The sequence below is a fragment of the Rhincodon typus genome, chromosome 36 (genome assembly GCF_021869965.1).
Source record: "Rhincodon typus isolate 14 chromosome 36, sRhiTyp1.1, whole genome shotgun sequence".
Classification (NCBI taxonomy): domain Eukaryota; kingdom Metazoa; phylum Chordata; class Chondrichthyes; order Orectolobiformes; family Rhincodontidae; genus Rhincodon; species Rhincodon typus.
In genome coordinates, this window is record NC_063367.1 from 23,661,555 (window position 1) to 23,679,607 (window position 18,053).

Sequence of the window (18,053 nt, forward strand, 5' to 3'; positions counted from 1 at the left end):
TTAAGTTGTTAACCAGTTATCACGGAATAAGCAATAAATGATGGCTTAGCCAGTGATGCCCACAAACCATGAATGATTAAAAAAAGTTACGGTATTTGTCGAAAGAATAAGTATGTTTCTTATAAACAAATTATTTTTGGAGTTTATTGAAAGAACCTGGCGATAGTGTCTTTCATTCTAAATGTTAAAAGGAGTAACAAATTGACAATTCTTGTGTATATACACAAGATCTTTACACATTTGGTGTGGCTCATGGGGAAGTGCAGCTTGATTTCCAGCGTACTCCTTACATCACAGTCATGACAACATTCATGCACATGGAGAAATTGCACTTTGCCCAGGGTATTGAAAACATGATATTTCCGACATTGCACCTTTCCTCACACAATATTGAGCCTCCCTTTAGCAACCTTTAACTCAGTTGTGATAGCCTTATCAGCATCAAAGGGTTGTAACCAAGTTTCTTGTCTGCCATAAGGGTCTAGCCAGGAAAGTGGAGGTTGTAGTCCTGGATACTGTTTCCTTCTCCTCTGTGAACCTATGCACAGTAGCAGGGCTGCATGAGGACTCTTGCTCAGGGCTTATCCTCTCTCGCATGCTTTCTTTCCTTTTATTGTGAAGGAGGGTCACTGGACCTGAAACCTTTACTCTGCTTTCTCTCCACAGATGCTGCCAGACCTACTGAATTTCTCCAGAGATTCCGGTGTTTGTTTCTGATTTCCGGCATCGAGTAATTCATTCCAATACCCTTTGCGCACTAACGCCATCGGATAATGCGGTTGCGCCGTGCCGGCGGTGCTTAGTGCGGTTGCGCCGTGCCGGCAGCGGTTAATACGGCTGTACTTTGCCGGCGGCGCAATGGCGGCTGTGTGGATTCTTGAGTCGCGCCTGTCTTCACAGGAGATGCAGTTGCGCCAACTTAGTACTGCGTTGGAGCAGCTGCAGAGGGAATGTGAGGACGTGCTTGGCGGTCCGGAACTGCATTTCCTCAGAGAGGAGAATGAGAAGCTCAAATACCGGCGGCTGCATCTGGAGCGCAGCCTTCGGGCCGAGCTGGGGAAGGGAACGGCCGGTAGCTGGTCATCGCCGCAGGAGAGAGGGTCCGAAGCCCAGGTAGCGGTGATCCACTCAGGGGGCAGTCTTCTCATTTCTCCAGATCGCATAATCCTGTTTTCCAACTTGAGTGAGAAATCTACGATGTAGGGTCATACAGCACAGAAACAGACCTACGCTCGGTTCGCAATAAACAACTGCACCTCCCAGTCGCGAACCATTTCAACTCCCCCTCCCATTCCTCAGACGACATGTCCATCCTGGGCCTCCTGCAGTGCCACAACGATGCCACCCGAAGGTTGCAGGAACAGCAACTCATATTCCGCTTGGGAACCCTGCAGCCCAATGGTATCAATGTGGATTTCACAAGTTTCAAAATCTCCCCTCCCCCTACCGCATCCCAAAACCAGTCCAGCTCGTCCCTGCCTCCCTAACCTGTTCTTCCTCCCACCTATCCCCTCCTCCCACCTCAAGCCGCACCTCCATCTCCTACCGACCAACCTCATCCCGCCCCCTTGACCTGTCCGTCCTCCCTGGACTGACCTATCCCCTTCCTAACTCCCTACCTACACTCACCTTTCCTGGCCCCATCCCCGCCTCTTCGACCTGTTTGTTTCCTCTCCACCTATCCTCTCCTCTATCCCTCTTCTATCCGCCTCCCACTCTCTCCCTATTTATTTCAAAACCCCCTTCCCCTCCCCCTTTTCTGATGAAGGGTCTAGGCCCGAAACGTCAGCCTCTCTGCTCCTATGATGCTGCTTGGCCTGCTGTGTTCATCCAGCCCTGCACCTTGTTGTCTCGGATTCTCCAGCATCTGCAGTTCCTACTATCTCTGATTTGGATATAGAACTGGCTTGAAGGTATTAGACAGAGGGTGCTGGTGGGGCGTTGTTTTTCTAGACTGGAGGTCTGTGACCAGTGGTGTGCCACAAGGATTAGTGCTGGGTCCATTGCTTTTTGTCATTTATACAAATGATTTGGATGTGAACATAGGAATGGTTAGTAAGTTTGCCAATGATACCAAAATTGGTGTTGTAGTTTACAGCTAGAAGGCTACCTCGGACTACAACAGGATCTTGATCAGGTGGGCCGCTGGGCTGAGGAATGGGAGATAGAGTTTAATTTGGATAAATGTGAGGTGCTGGATTTTGGAAAGGCAAATCAGGGCAGGACTTATACACTCAATGGTAAGGTCCTGGGGATTGTTGCTGAACAAAGAGGCCTGGAGTGCAGGTTCATAGTTCCTTGAAAGTGGAGTGGCAGGTAGACAGAATAGTGAAGAAGGCATTTGGTACACTTGTCTTTATTGGTAAGTGCGTCGAGTATAGGAATTGGGTTGTCATGTTGCGGCTGTACAGGACATTGAGACCAGTTTTCCAAAAGTGGCCTAACCAATTCTGGTCTCTCTGCTATAGGAAGGATGTTGTGAAGGTTGAAAGGGTTCAGTAAAGATTTACAAGGATGTTGCCAGGGTTGGAAGGTTTGGAGGAAGAGGCCGAGTAGGTTGGGGCTATTTTCCCTTCAGCATTGGAGGCTGAGGGGATTACATAACTGAAATTTATAAAATCATGAGGGGCATAGATAGGGTGATTAGCCAAGAGTTTTCCCCAAGGGTTATAGGTTTAAGGTGAGAGGGGAAAGATTTAAACGGGACCTGAGGGGTAACTTTTTCATGTAGAGGGTGGTGCATGTATGCAGTGAGCTGCTAGAGGAAGTGGTGGAGGCTGATACAATTACAACATTCAAAAGGCTTCTGGATGGGTATGTGAACAGGAAGGGTTTAGAGGGATGTGGGATAAATGTTGGCAAATGGGACTGGATTATTTTGGGATATGTGGTTGGCATAGATAAATTGGACCAAAGGGTCTGTTTCCATGCTGTACAGCTCTATGACTCTGTGATATGAACCACCCTCTGTGAGAAAATGTTGCTGTAGACCCCTTTATGAATCTTTCTCCTCTTGTCTTAAAATTATGCCCTCTAATTTTGAACTCTCCAGCCCTAGGGGAAAGACCTTTGCTATTCATCTTATCCCATAATCCTCATGATTTTACAAGCCTCCATACATACCTGTCAACCTCCTCCTTCCTCTCCTTTTAACTCAAACTCTCTAGTTCCAGTAACGTCCTTGTAAATCTTTTCTGCACCTTCTCCAACTTAATTTCCTTCCTATTAGCAGAGTGACTAGAACTGTATTCATCACTCCAAAGGTGGCCTCACCAATGTCAAGTACAACATAACGTGACGTCCCAACTCCTGTACTCAATGGTCTGAGCAATGAAGGCAATGAACTCCATTTTTACCACTCTGTCTACCTGTGATGGAAATTTTAATTAACTATGTATCTGAACTCCTTGGTCTCTCTGTTTGACAACACGCCTCAGGGCCCTACCATTAACTGCGTAAGAACTGCCCTGGTTTGCCTTAGCAAAATGCAACACCTCACGTTTAGCTAAATTAAACTCCATCTGCCACTTCTCTTTCCATCTGATCAAAGTCCCATTGTACTCTGAGCTAATCTTCTTTGCTGTTCACTACACCACCTATTTTGGTGTCATTCATAAACTTACCATGCTTTCTATTTTCTCATCCGTGTCATTGAATCCTTGCAGTGTGGAAGCAGGCCATTTGGCCCACTGAGTCCACACCGCCCTTCCGAAGAGCATCCCACGTAGACCCACACCTCTGCCCTATCCCTATAACCCTGCATTTCCCATGCCTAATCCACCCAACCTGCACATCCCTGGACACTACAGACAATTTAGCATGACCAGTCCACCTAACCAGCACATGTTTGGACTGTAGGATGAAACTGGAGCGGCCAGAGGAAACCCATGCAGACACAGGGAGAAAGTGCAAACACAACACAGACAGTTGCCTGAGGCTGGAATCACACCCACTCCTGTGAGGCAGCAGTGCTAACCACTTTTATATAAATTACAAACAACAGTGGACCCAGCACCGATCCCTGTGGAATACCACTGATCAAAGGCTTCCAGTTCAAAAACAGCCCTCCTCCTCCACCACCACCCTCTGTCTCCTACTGTCAAGCCCATTTTGTATCCAATTGGCAAGTATCTAATCTCCCTAAATCCTATATGATCTAACTTCGCTAACCAGTAGCTTCTATCATTGTTCACACTCACCTTATAAATTCTCAAGGATACCTGAAAAGCACAATCTGCAGTTACCTCCGAGATAGACCACAACAGGATGCCAGAACATGACTGGAATCACTTATCACCTTACTGTACATCAGAGAAATATGAGAGATGACCACAAGACTACTCAGACCCCTACGTATCAGAGTAGCCCATAAACCGACAACCACCCTACAACAGCTCCTGACTAACATAAAGGATCCCATACCCAAAACCAGCAAAACTGGGGTAATATACAAAATACCATGCAAGGACTGTGAGAAACGCTTCATAGGCCAAACCGGAACAAAATTGACTATACGGATGCATGAACAACTAGCCACCAAGAGACATGACCAATTCTCACTGGTCTCACTACACACTTACAACGAGGGACACAAATTCAACTGGGACAACACATCGATAATTGCACAAGCCAAACAGAGACACACCAGGGAATTCCTGGAGGCCTGGTATTCGAACTGGAACTCCATCAACAAACACATTGAATTAGACCCTGTGTACAAACCACTGAGAAACAAAACCGGAATTAATACCAACCACCCCAGCAAGGCAAGGCATATAAATAACGAGCGGGACAGAACACTGATGTTTCACCGGGAGCGCCCTGATGATATTACCTAGGAAGGTGATAAAGCATTTGCAACCAAACTCACCGGCTTGGCGAGCATGTCTACAACCTCATCCACAACCCGCGCTACAAATCTTCTCAAAACCTTTAATGTAGATGTACTTTTAGAGAAGGAGCAAAACTTGACCTTCTCTTGGGAAATGACGCAGGCAAGTGACTGAAGTGGTAGTGGGGGAGCACTTTGGGACCAATGATCATAATTATATCAGTTTTAAAATATTTATGGAAAAGGAAAAGACATGTATAAAAGTTCAAGTTCTAAATTGGAGTAAGGCAAATTTTGACAGTATCAGACTGGAACTTTGAACAGTTAATTGGAGTGGACTGATTGCAGGTACAGGGACAACTGGCAAGTTGGAGGCTTTCAAAAGCAAGATAATGGAAGTTGAGAGGCATTATGTTCCTGGTAGGCTGAAGGGTAAGGCTGGTAGGAGTAAGGAACAATGGATGAATATAGATATTGAGGCTCTGGTCAAGAATGAGAAGGAGGCACATATTAGGTATTGACAACTTGGATCAAGTGAATCTCTTGCAGAGTATAAGGAGTGTAGGGGCATTCTTAAGAGGTAGTCAAGAGGTCAAAAAGGGGCTATGAAGTAAGATTAAGGATAATCCCGAGAGATTCTACAAGTACATTCAGGGCAAAAAAGCAACGAGGGAGAGAAGAGGGCCTCATAAACATTAACAAGATCAACTGTGTGGAACCACAGGAAATGGGAGAGATACTAAATGAATATTTTGCATCAGTTTTTACTATGGAGAAAATCATGGATGCCAGGGAACTGAGAGCAATAAGTATTGATGTCTTTAAAATGGTCCACATTACGGAAGAGGAAGTACTGGAGGTCTTAAAAAAACAGAAAGGTGGATAGATCTCCAGGACCTGATCAAGTGTATCCCAGGACATTGTGGGAAGTTAGGGAAGAAATTGCAGTGCCCCTTAACAGAGATATTTGTATCATTTACAGCCATGGGTGAGGTGCCCAAGGACTGGGGGTGGCTGATGTTCTGCCTTTATTTAAGAAGGGCTGCAAGCAGAAGCCTGGGAACTCGAGACTGGTGAATTTAACGTTGATGGTGGTTAAGTTGGAGGGGATTCTGAGAGGTATGATTTAAATGGATTTGGATAATCAGCATGGTTTTGTGCAAGGGAAATCATGTCTCATAAATGTGCTTGAGTTTTTTGAGGAAGTAACCAAAAAGATTGACAAGGGCAGAGCGGTAGACGTTGTTCACGTGGACTTTAAAGCCTTTAATAAGATTCCACACGGTAGACTAATTAGTAACATTAGATCACAGAGGATTTGGGGAGAGCTTGCCAACTGGATACAAAGCTGGTCTAATGGTAGGAGACAGATGGTGGTGGTTGAGGGTTGTTTTTCAGACCTGAGGCCTGTGACCAGCAGTGTTCCACAGTGATCAGTACTGGCCCACTTTGGTTTATCATTTATGCAAACGATTTGGGTGAGAATATAGGAGGCATGGTTGGTAAGTTTACAGATGACATGAAAGTCAGTGGTATAATGGACAGTGAAGAAGATTATCTGAGATTATAAAGAGACCTTGATCAATTAGGTCAGTGGACTGAGGAGCGCCAGATGGAGTTTAGTTTGGATAAATGTGAAGTGTTGGAATTTGATAATACAAATAAGGTCAGGTCTTATACAGTTAATGGTAGGGTGCAGCGTAGTGTTGTTGAATAGAGACACCTCGGCTCCAGGTACGTAATTCTTTGAAATTTGCATCACAGGTAGACATCGTGGTTTAAAAAGGTGTTTAGCACAGTTGCCATCATTGTTCTGACCTATGAGTATAAGAGTTGAGTCATCATGTTGAGGTTGTACAAGATGTTGGTGAAGCCCCATTTGGAGTACTGTGTACAGTTCTGGTTGCCCTGTTATAAGGAGGATATTATTAAATTGGAGAGGGTTCAGCAAAGATTTACCAGAATGTTGCCGGAAATGGAGGGTTTGAGTTATAAGGAGAGGCTGGATAGGCTGGGACATTTTGCATGGGTGCGTAGGAGGTTGTGGGGTAACCTTTATAGAGGTTTATAAAATCACAAGGGGCATAGATAAGGTGAATAGCAAGAATCTTTTCCCTAGGGTGGGGGAGTTCAAAACTAGCAGGCATCTTTTTAAGGTGAGAGGAGAAAACTTCAAAAAGGACATGATGTGCAACTTTTTTACACAGCAGTTTGTGTGTGGAATGAACTGCAAGAGTAGATACGGTTATAGTTACAACATTTAAAAGACATTTGGATAAGTACATGAATAGGAAGGTTTTAGAGGGATATGGGACAGATGCAGGCAAGTGGGAATAGTTTAGTTTGGGAACGTTGTCGACATGGACTAATTATACTGAAGAGTCGGTTTCCATGCTGTATGATTCTGACTCTGAGAGGCTGGATAAGCTGAGACCTTTTCTGCTGGAATGTAGGAGGTTGAGGGGTGATCTTCTGGAGGTTTATGAAATCATGAAGGCCATAGATAAGATGAATACCAAAGGTCTTTTCTCTAGGTTGGGGGAGTTCAAAGCTGGAGGGCATATTTTTAAGATGAGAGGAGAAAGACTTAAAAGGGACCTGAGGGGCAACATTTTCATGAAGAGGGTGATTTGTATGTGGAATGAGCTGCTAGTGGTATGTACAGGTACAGTTAAAACATTTAAAAGACGATTGGACATGTACATGAATAGGAAAGATTTAGAGGGATATGGGCTAAACACAGACAAGTAGGACTATTTTAGCTTGGGAAACTTGACTGGCATGGATAAGTTGGACCGAAGGCTCTCTTTTTGTGTCCTGTGACTGAATAATATGTCACCTGAACATCATGAGCTCTTCTTACCTTGTGCAATGATCTTTTAAGTGGCACCTTATCATGTGTCTTTTGGAAATCCAAATAGACTACATCTATTGGTTTCCCTTTACCTACCCTGCTTACATCCTCAAATCAATTTGTCAAACACTATTTCCCTTTCACGTAACCAGGTTAATATTTCTCTAACTGTTTTATAATTTCCTGAGTATCTTGCGAACATCTTCAAATGACATGTTAAACAGGCTAACCCACAATCTCCTGCTTTCTGTCTTCTCCTCTTGTTTTTCTCGAATAGAGGGGTTACATCTGCAACAACCTTGTGGTACGTTTCCAAAATCTATGGAATTTTGGAGGATTATAACCAAAGCACCCACTTTCCCTGCAGCTGCTTTTAAGACTCTCGGGCAGGTCATCAGGCCTGGGGTTTTGTTGATCTTCACATTAATTTTAGTTTGCAAAATTTTTATAACGAATAAACAAAGCTTCCTTCAGAAAATAGGGGAGGTAATACTTCAATTCCCAATGATTTTTTTTTCTAGGTTACTTATGATCCTAATAATTTCAGGTCAGTTCTGGAGGGTCAACAAACTGAAGGTAAGGCTTAATTGCAATCATTCATAAAATAATCTGTTTATCAGGTTGGGGCAGTTTCGTGCATTGAAGACCAAACTATTGAACATTGTAAGAAATGATTGAACTGATTTTCATCCGTTTTTCATTTAACTATGGTCTCTGAAATTGATGTTACGGTAAAGGTTCTATTCAACAAACTCATTGAAGGTTAATAACAATTAGTTTGCTTTCTGCCCCACCCCGCTCGTGTAAGCACTGTCCTTTGAGGGTTCCCATATTTAAATTTACCCTTAGTTTGTGTGCTGGAGATCTTTTCTCACACTCTGAGGGGGCTAGTAATGTGGCTGCTGTAGCTCTAGCCATGCATACATAAAACAAGCATAGGCCTGAGTAAACTGTCATGAATTGCTGAAAGTAGACATCGACTGTGGGGCGGAAAGAAAAGAGTAACAACTTTGTTTTTGTTCCTGTAGTCCTAGTATAGACCAGATTCTTTGACCAGTTTTTGACTGGATTGTGCATTGCTTCTCACCCTCATTTTACTGCCATGTGCATTATAGGAGCAAGAATTGTTTTTCTTCCATGAGCTCAGCCCTGGGAGCTGTTTCTTTCTGCCAAGAGGAGCTTTTATTTACAACACGCTAACAGCATTTATACAGGTATTGGCCATATTCATACATCAATTGAACACCAACAGTTTATATTGTTTTAGAAATCATGGAGGTGGGGTAACGTACGCAAGTATAAAGAACAGCTTCCTCTGGTTTGTGCTCAGAAATGAAAAGCCTCTGCTAATGGATTTAAGGAAGAAAAATGATCAGTAAATGCTACTCCTGGGTATTTCCACTCACCTTTGTTTAGTTCTGAACAAGATGTGCTCCAGCTATGATTTACATTAAAATAATATGTGGACTTGTGCTACCTGGACTCCTATGAGTAACAATGCTTTCTTAGGGCTGTAAGTGAGGATGGTGAGACTTGATTCTTGAGGAGAGCATTAAGCAAATGGAGGCAAAAGCTATCTATTAAAGAGCTTGTGCTGTGGCAGTTGATACCAGTCAGCTTGTCTCAGTGGATAGCACTTTTCTGAATCAGAAGGTCATGGGTTCCAGCTCCAGAAGTTGAGCACAAAATGCAGGTTGACATTTCATTTGTGAGGGATTGCTACACAGTCGTAGGTGCTGATCTTTGGACAATGCATTACATTGTAACCCTGCCTTGCCCCCTCTGGTAGGATGTGAAAGATAGCATGGTACGTTTTGACAAATGACTTCTACCATGTGGAAAGACAAGGGCAATAGGTATGTGAGAGCACCATCATATGCAAATCTCACATTTTCCAAACAACACACCATCCTGACTGGGAATTATCATTTTAGTTCTCTAGCTGGGTTAAAATCCTGGCACTTCCTCCCTAACAACACCATTACTTGCGTGAGGTGAGCGTAAGTGGTTCAAAAGCGGCACACTGCAGTTTTCATGTGGGTAAGTAAGGATAGGTAACGAATATTGGTCTTGAGTGATGCCCATGTCATATGAACATGTTTTCATTTTACCCTGGAAAATGTTTATTTTTCTAATGGTGTCACAATAACAGATTGTGGTATTTAATCGCATGGCTATTTTGTGGAGTTTTGCTGTATTTATAGTTTGCAATCTTTAGAACCATGTGCTTCAAAAGTTCTCCCTGATGTCATGGGAGGTGCAAGTAAATGCAAGTTTGTTGTTGACTGTTGATCTATATCTGTTACAGGAGGAGTATCATAGACGTGGATTCACTGAAGTGATCTCTCCAAATATCTACAGCAGTCGGCTGTGGGAAGTGTCTGGCCACTGGCAGCACTACCGTGAGAACATGTTTAGCTTTGAGGTGGAGAAGGAGGTATTTGCACTGAAACCCATGAATTGCCCCGGTCATTGGTATGTGTTAAACACTTGGGCTACTATTAGAATATTACAAATTTGTCTGCTTTTTGGAAGAGATGTTCAGAGGTTAGTTTGTAATGAACATAAGTCATGGTGAGGCAGTCTTTGTTGTTGTTCTAATGTCCTTGGAGTCAAGCAGATACTGTGGATCTATGTACACCTGTTGAGGCTGGGTGCTGACTGCAAAGGATGAGGAGCTATATGTCTAGATTTAGATTTATTATCACATGTATTTAAAAATACTGTGAAAAGTGTCTTTTGCGTGTTGTACATAGTGTTGCCATGTTTCGGTGCTAACTTGAGTCACAATATAATGCAAGATTTTACTTTCTGTCTTCATCTTGTTCCTCCTCTGCTGCTCCTCCAGTTGTTGCTTGACATCAGCTGGGGTCTCTGTAATGGGCTCTGGGGTCTTCGTTATGGGCCTCCGCCTATGCCACAATTGTGACTGCCATGTCTGAGCTGGGGCCATGGGCGCAGGTTACGTACCTTCTGTTCCCCAGCCGATGCTCCTCCAGATGCTGCACCAGTCATTGATCAGCGGAGTCCTCCGCCAGCACTTCTGCTCTTTCTGGCAGCTGGGCCAGCTGCAGACCTGGAGCCTCGGCTCAGCCTGTGAGTTTGCACTGGGAGAGTCAGCCTGGGACCTCCTCGCTTGCCAGGTGACCCTGGGCTGGAATGGAGCTATGTCCGGTTCATCCTAGCATTGCTGTCACTGCCACTGGATGCCGCCTCCTTCACCGGTCACTCTCCAGTTTTTAAAGAGAAAGAGCAAAAGCAAAAAAATAAAAGAAAGCAGATGGGAGCGGACAAGCCCCAGGCTCAGCGCTGCTACTCTGCCGCCATCTTGGAGTTGAAGGGATGAGGTGTTATGAACCAGATCAGGCCCCCTCAAAAATATTTTAAAATGGCAGACCCGACTTTAAGCAAAACACAGTGTAGTTCATTTAAACAGTGTAGTTAAAGTACAACTAAAGAAGGAATTTAGAATAACTTCGCAGATGGGAAACTTAACAGAATAATAGATAGAGAAACTATTCCTCATTAACTGTTCCAATATTAGTAACACCATTCGCAAAAAAGAAAATTCAGGCACAGATTCTCACATGCAGTTTTCCAATCCAGAAAGGAACAAAGCTTCAAGAGAAGATTCAGAGAGAGTAGCAGCCAAGAGACATTCACTAAAGCTGCCAACTCTTTTGAGACCCCAATATGTTCTGATGTTACTGAAAAAAAACCAAAACCCAGAAAGCTGGATCTGAGAGAGCTGGCTGCACCCATTCAGGCTGTTTTAAAAAAAAAAAAACTCAAGTCATCTTTAGCCAGTTCAGAGCCTCTGCCATACATCCTCTCTTCAAAACAAAATAACCTGATGACAGCATCGTCACACTTCCGCCCCTTTAAAAAAGAATCCTCCATATGCGAAGATGGCTTCATTTTTAAAACCCTTAGTCTTGCTGGATGAGTACACTACAATACATGTACATTATATTGACTGTAAGCGTGCAAACATTCACTGCTATAATCTATTTCATCCCTTTACTCCCGCCACCCAACGGCTCCATTTTTCTTCATTAAAGCCATAACAATACTTTGGCGGTTACGTTTCTCATCCTGCCACATGTATAATTTTCACATTGAATGGCTGCAATAATAAACTCCATATAAACAGTCTGGAATTTTTGTGCTTACATGTCTCCAAAAACTTTAAGGGATTGTGATCAGTATATACAATTGTCTCGTACACATTACTGGCAATATAAATGTTGAAATGTTGTCATGCAAACACCAAGCTCAAGGTATCCTTCTCAATTTATGGAATATATCTTTTGATGAGTATTTAATTTTCTGGAAAAATACCCAATAGGTCTTTCTATCTTATGGTCATCTTGTAAGAGTACAGTACCGACACCTACATCGATAACCACCTTGAATGGGGTAATTAGGTGTGGCTAACACCGGGGCAGTGGTTAACACTGTCAAATGCCTTCTGATAGTCTGCCGTCCACTGAAATTTTCTGCACCTCAGTAAGTCAGTCAGTGGAGCAATCACACTGCTAAAATTAGGTGTGAACTTCCGATAAAAGCCACTTGATCCTAGGAATCGTAGTACTGCCCTCTTTGTTAATGGTAGGGGAAATTTCCCAATAACCTTTGTTGTCATGTCCAATGGGGCCATCTGTCCATTACCAGTAACATGGCCCAGGAACGTGACTTGAGCTTTTGCGAATTCGCTTTTAGCCAGGTTTTTCACCAAACCTGCTTCTGGAAGTCGATCAAACAATTCTGATAGATGCTGCAAATGTTCCTTCCATGTTCAACTAAAAACCACCAGGTTGTGGATGTACATCCTGAATATCCTGAAATAACTTTATTGGTTAGTTTTTGATTAGCACATTTTTCATACTAAATGGAAATACTTTAAATTAGTATAGTCCGTTTTGTGTCAGTAAAGCCGAAATTGTCTTCACTGTTTCGGATTAAGGTATCTACCAATATCCTCTAAGTATGTCCAACTTAGAAATATAAGTTGCTTGTTCCACCTTCTAAATATAGTCTTTCAAACATGGAATAGGATGTGAATCAGACTTTGTAACTGCACTGACTGTGCAATAGTCCACACAGTTGATGGGTACCATCTGGTTTTGGTACCATTACGATGGGTGAGCTCCAATCACTGCCACTCACTTCGATAATGTTGTCGTTGAGCATGCGTTCAAATCTCTTTTTGAACCTGTGCCAACTTTAAAGGGTTAAGTTCATAAGAATGTTGCTTAATTAGAACAGCATTTCCTATGTCTACATCATGCGTAATTAGATTAGTGCTTCCCAGCTTAGTCCCTTGGAATTCCATCAACAAGCACATTGAACTGGACCTGATATACAAACTACTGAAAAATAGACCCAGAAGTAATGCTAACCTCCCCAGCAAACAGGCATATAAATACAAACGAGATAGAACATCAGCGCTTCACCGGAGGTGCACTGACGATATTACCTACCTGGGTGACGAAACGTTTGCAATCAAACACACTAGCTTGGCAAGCAAGTCTGCAACTTAAAATGGACTGAATTTGATAGATTCATTTGGTGCATCCCTAATTGCAAAAAGTTCAAATGGAATTCATTTATCCCAATCATCTGGACATCTTGACTATAAGCCCTTAGTATGGCCTTTAAAGTTTGATGCCACTCTTGTAATGCGCCTTGCAATTCTGCTTAATACACAGTGGATTTGAATTGTTTTATTCTTGTGCTATCCGTAACTTTGAATAATTTTGATTATAAAATTTGACCCTTGATCTGATTGTATCTCTGTGGGTAGTGTGCATCTAGTGAAAAATTTGAGTGACTCTTCTGCAGTCCTTTCAGTTGTGATACTGTGTAGTGGAATAGACTGTGGAAATCTTTGGACACATCCATTATTGTCAACAAATACTGATTCCTACTTTTTGCTTTAGTAGAGTCCTACCCAATCAATCAAGATCTTTTGTGAAAGGTTCCTCAAATGCGGGAATGGGTATTAAAGGTGCTGGTTTTATCGCTGTCTGAGATTTTCCAATTACTTGACACGTATGACATGTCTGGCAAAATTCAACTACATCCTTATGCAGTTGAGTCCAGAAAAATGTTTTTGTATTTTGGCTTGAGTTTTCCTTACTCCCAGATAACTTCCTACTGGTAATTTATGTGCTAACTGCAACACCACCTTTTTATAACCCACTGGTAATGCAACTTCGTAGAATCATGTGAAATCAGGCTATTCAGCCCATCAAGTCCACATGGACCCTCCAAAGAACATCCCACCCAGGCTTGCCCCTGGTCCCCAACCCTATCCCTGTAACCCTGCATTTCCCATGGTTAATCTACCTAACCTACACATCTTTGGACTTTGGGAGGAAGTTGGAGCACCCGGAGGAAACCCATGCAGACAGTCGCCTGAGGGTGGAATCGAGCCCGAGTTCCCTGCACCGTGAGGCAGCAGTGCTAACCGTACCACTTCATGAACTTCTGCCCATTTCTTATCCGCCTGAGTACATGATGGTCCCCATTTCCTCATCAAGACGCCATTTTGAAGGTATTAACGTTCTGGGATACACTTCTTCTGTGTATCCTTTTTGATACAATTGCTTTGTTTTCATTTTCTGTTGTAATTCAGTTAATTTCTCTGAACTAAAAATATCCACTTTGTCCTCCACCTGTTCTTGTTTATTCCCAACTGGCATAGTCTCTGATAACTGTACTTCAATCTCCTTATCTTTATTCTTTGATTTCTCCTCCTGCTTCAACCTGTGGTTTTGTGACCTTGTTACCACATATTCAGGAAAACTCACAGGATATACTTCTTGTAACACCTCAGTTGCCTGATCTTCCACTGGCTTTTCAACTATAGTTGGCAGCACTCCCACCTGTGATCCAGCTATATCAGTACCAAGGACAAATTGTATTCCTGGAGCTAAGAGTTCCTCCAGTACTCCCATTACCACTTCTCCACTTTTCACCAGACATGCCAACCTCCGTTTACATAATGGAGCACTTCTCATCTCACCATGAATTCCACATATTACCACCTTTTCTGGCAGTAGTCCTTCTGAGTTACATATCTCCTCATCTCTCAACATCGAAGATTAACATGTTCCGATATCGCTTCAAATTGTAATTTCTTTACCTGCTCCTCCTGGCATATGCAAGTAAACGTCCCCCTTGCAAGTAAATGGTTTAAGAAGATCTGGCAGTTTCTTTTCAACCAACCTCTGACCAGGTTGAACATTCTGGTGCAGCATTTTAGCTTCTTCTGTGTTTTCCATTACCACTTCAACAAAATTCACTGGCTTATCCTATTTTCCCACAGCTGTCTTCCCAGTGCTTTTTATAAACTTTATTGCTGTGAAAACACCTGAGTCTTTTTACGTCTCTTTCTCCCTCATGGGTTTCCTTTATACCCTGTGATAAACTATCTTTATTATCTTCAATGAGATCCCCTTTTCTCTTATCACTGGAAGATTTCTCTTTTCCCCAATTTCTGTTCCTCACAGATTGAAATTGCTGTCAATGTTGATTTATGAACCAACTCATAACTATCAGCTGTTTCAGCTGCTAATCTTGTAGTTTTAACTCTCTGCTCTTCCACATGAATTCTCACTGCTTCAGGAAATGAATTTTTGAACTCCTAAATAATTGTTTCTCTAAAAGTGTCATATGTTTGATCTATTTTCAATGCCTTATCTACCTAGTAAAATTACATTGTCTGATCCTTTCAAAGTCAATGTACGTTTGACCAGGGTCCCTCCTTAGATTCCCAGAACATTGTCTATAGGCTTCTGCTACCAGCTGATATGTACTTAAGATGGCTTTCTTTGTCCATGCATACTCTCCAGGCACCTACTCTGTGATGCAAATATCTCACTAGCACTACCTACCAACTTTGTTTGGATCAATAAAACCCATATGGTCACTGGCCACTTTCTCAAATGAACTGAAAAAGGATTCTACCTCCTTCTCATCAAACTTGGGCAATGCTTAGACATACTTAAATAAGTCCCCACCAGGCCTTTTGATATGATGGGTTTTCTTATCATCACTATCCTCCTCACGAAGCCTATCTTCTACCTTCATCTCTGCCCTTTTAAGTCAACTTTGCCCTCTAATTGCTGACTTCTGAAATTCAAACTCACTTTCTTTCTGAGAGATAGCAAGAACTGCAGATGCTGGAGTCAGAGATAAAATGTGGAGCTGAAGGAACACAGCAGGCCAGGTAGCCTCAGAGGAGCAGGAAAGTTCATTCTGAAGAAGCGTCCCGACCTGAAACGTCAACTTTCCTGCTCCTCTGATGCTGCCTGGCCTGCTGTGTTCCTCCAGCTCCACACTGTGTTATCTCTCTCTTTCTGTTTTTCTTTTCTCTCTTCTGCTAGGGCCTTCCTCTTCCCCCTTTTTCTTCCTCTGCTTTTAATCGTAATTCAGACTGTTTCATTTCCTTTTCTTTCCTTTTGTTCTGTCATTGGCTATTCTTTCCTTTTCTTTTGCCTCTGATTCAAGCTATTTCATTTGCGATTGAATTTTAGTCATTTCCAAAGATTCTGATGACATTTCTGGCAATCTTAAATGTCGAGCTATTTCTGCAATTACCTCCCCATTTTGCATGGACAAAGGCAATCCCAACTCTAACTGGTCTGCCAGTTCCAACAACATTGCCTTGCTCACTTTGTGTAAAACTCCCAAAGTCACTTCTTCCACTCCCCACCTGGAAAACTCTTAGTGACCTAAAGAGCCATTACTACATGAGGCACACCTTACTTAAACCAATGGAATTCAACACCCAAAATAAAAGACCCCAACAATTACCTCTCGCAGTCTTCGAGTCCGATAATCCTAAACCAACTTGGAATTATAGATTTGGACCCTGACAAGAGCCCCCAATTTGTTATGGACCAGATCAGACCCCCCTCAAAAATATTCTAAGGTAGATAGACCCTAACTTTTTCTTATTTTAAAGGCAAATGTAAAGTGTCTCAGATGCAGTATGACTGGTCAAACTACTTGAAGTTAAGCAAAACACAATTTATTTAAACGCTGTAATTAAAATACAACCAAAAATAGAGGAATTTAGAATATATTAACAGATCAGAAACTCAACAGAATAATAGATATAGTAACTGAACAATTACATGAAATTCTAAAGGGGGAGGGTGAGCAGGCAGAGGTCATTTTACATATTGGTACCAATGACATGGGTAGGAAAAGGGATGAGGTCCTGAAGAATGATTATGGAGAGTTAGGCAGAAGGTTAAAATGCAGGACCTCAAGGGTAGTAATTTCTTAACTACTTCCAGTGCCATGTCTTAGCGAGAGTAGGAATAGGAGGATTTGGCAGATGAATGTATGGCTCGAAAGCTGGTGCAGGGGATAGGGATTTAGATTCTTGGATCATTGGGATCTCTTCTAGGGCAGACGTGACGTATGCAAGAGGGACGGATTGCACCTGAACTAGAGGGGGACCAAACCCTGGATAGAAGATTTGCGAAAGCCACTAAGGAGGGTTTCAATTAGTCTGGCAGAGGTATTGGGATCCAAAGCAGTAGGGGGACAAAAGAGAAAGTTGAGGACCGTACAAAAGATAATGAGAGAAAGTTAAATAGTAAAGGCAATCTTGGTAATTCCAGTAGTAGAGAGGGCAGGCAAGAGCACAGCAGGAAGCAAGGGAAGTCTCGGTTAAACGGCATTTATTTCAATGCAAGAGGCCTGACATGTAAGGCAAATGAACTCTGTGTGGATGGGAATTTCGGAGACTGAGGGGTGACATCAGACAGATAGCGGATAGCTTTTCCCCATGTAGGGAAGTGTAAAACTAGAGGACATAGGTTTAAGGTGAGAGGGGAGAAATACAAAAGCGCCCAGAGGGGCAGTTTTTTCACATAGAGGGTGGTGAGTATTTGGAATGGGCTGCCAGAGGTAGTGGTGGAAGTGAGTACAATTTTGTCATTTAAGAAACATTTAGACAGGTACATGAATGGAATAGGTATGGAGGGATATGGACCAAATGTAGGCAAACGGGTTTAGTTTAAATTGTGAAAACTGGGCAGCATGGGCAAGTAGGGCCAAAGGGCCTGTATTCGTGCTGCATGACTATAATTATTACTGATTAACTGTTCCAATATAGTTACGTCCCATACACACACCCCTTGGCTAAAAGGAAATTTCAAACAAAGATTCTCACATCAGTTCTCCAATTTACGAGGGAAAAAATGTCAATAGAAGATTGAGAGATTAGCAGACAAGAGACATTCACTGAAACTTCCTACTCTTTTGAGACCCCAATATCTTCAGATGTTACTGAAAAAAGCCAAAACACAGAAATCTTGATTTGTGAGAGCTGGCTGCCCCATTCAG

General features: G+C 42.6%; 2 protein-coding genes across 4 annotated transcripts in view; one reads left to right on the forward strand and one right to left on the reverse strand.

Annotated features, from left to right (window-relative positions):
• Positions 1-18,053, reverse strand: part of fam189a1 (family with sequence similarity 189 member A1) — a 335,517-nt gene that overhangs the window by 282,597 nt on the left and 34,867 nt on the right. The window lies entirely within an intron of this gene.
• On the forward strand, positions 860-11,840 carry LOC109923156 (threonine--tRNA ligase 2, cytoplasmic-like). Of its 3 annotated transcripts, none has more exons than XM_048617241.1 (4): positions 860-1,113; positions 8,207-8,261; positions 8,801-8,899; positions 9,994-11,840. In XM_048617241.1, the coding sequence occupies exons 1-4, from the start codon at positions 1,001-1,003 to the stop codon at positions 10,261-10,263; spliced, it is 537 nt and encodes a 178-aa protein (XP_048473198.1). In that variant the 5' UTR covers positions 860-1,000; the 3' UTR covers positions 10,264-11,840. The 3 variants fall into 3 exon arrangements, with proteins under 3 accessions (XP_048473198.1, XP_048473196.1, XP_048473197.1); XM_048617239.1 differs by lacking the exon at positions 860-1,113 and having other exon boundaries at positions 7,580-8,261; positions 9,994-10,160; positions 10,534-11,840; XM_048617240.1 differs by lacking the exon at positions 860-1,113 and having other exon boundaries at positions 7,580-8,261; positions 9,994-10,160; positions 11,292-11,840.

Bases quoted from the DNA above. Each gene is read 5' to 3' on its own strand.
- LOC109923156 (XM_048617239.1), top strand. From the start codon at position 7,899: ATGTTAAACAGGCTAACCCACAATCTCCTGCTTTCTGTCTTCTCCTCT. The intron at 8,262-8,800 runs GTAAGGCTTAAT...TGTGCATTATAG, and splicing joins GGAGGGTCAACAAACTGAAG to GAGCAAGAATTGTTTTTCTT. The intron at 8,900-9,993 runs GTATTGGCCATA...TATCTGTTACAG, and splicing joins CGCTAACAGCATTTATACAG to GAGGAGTATCATAGACGTGG.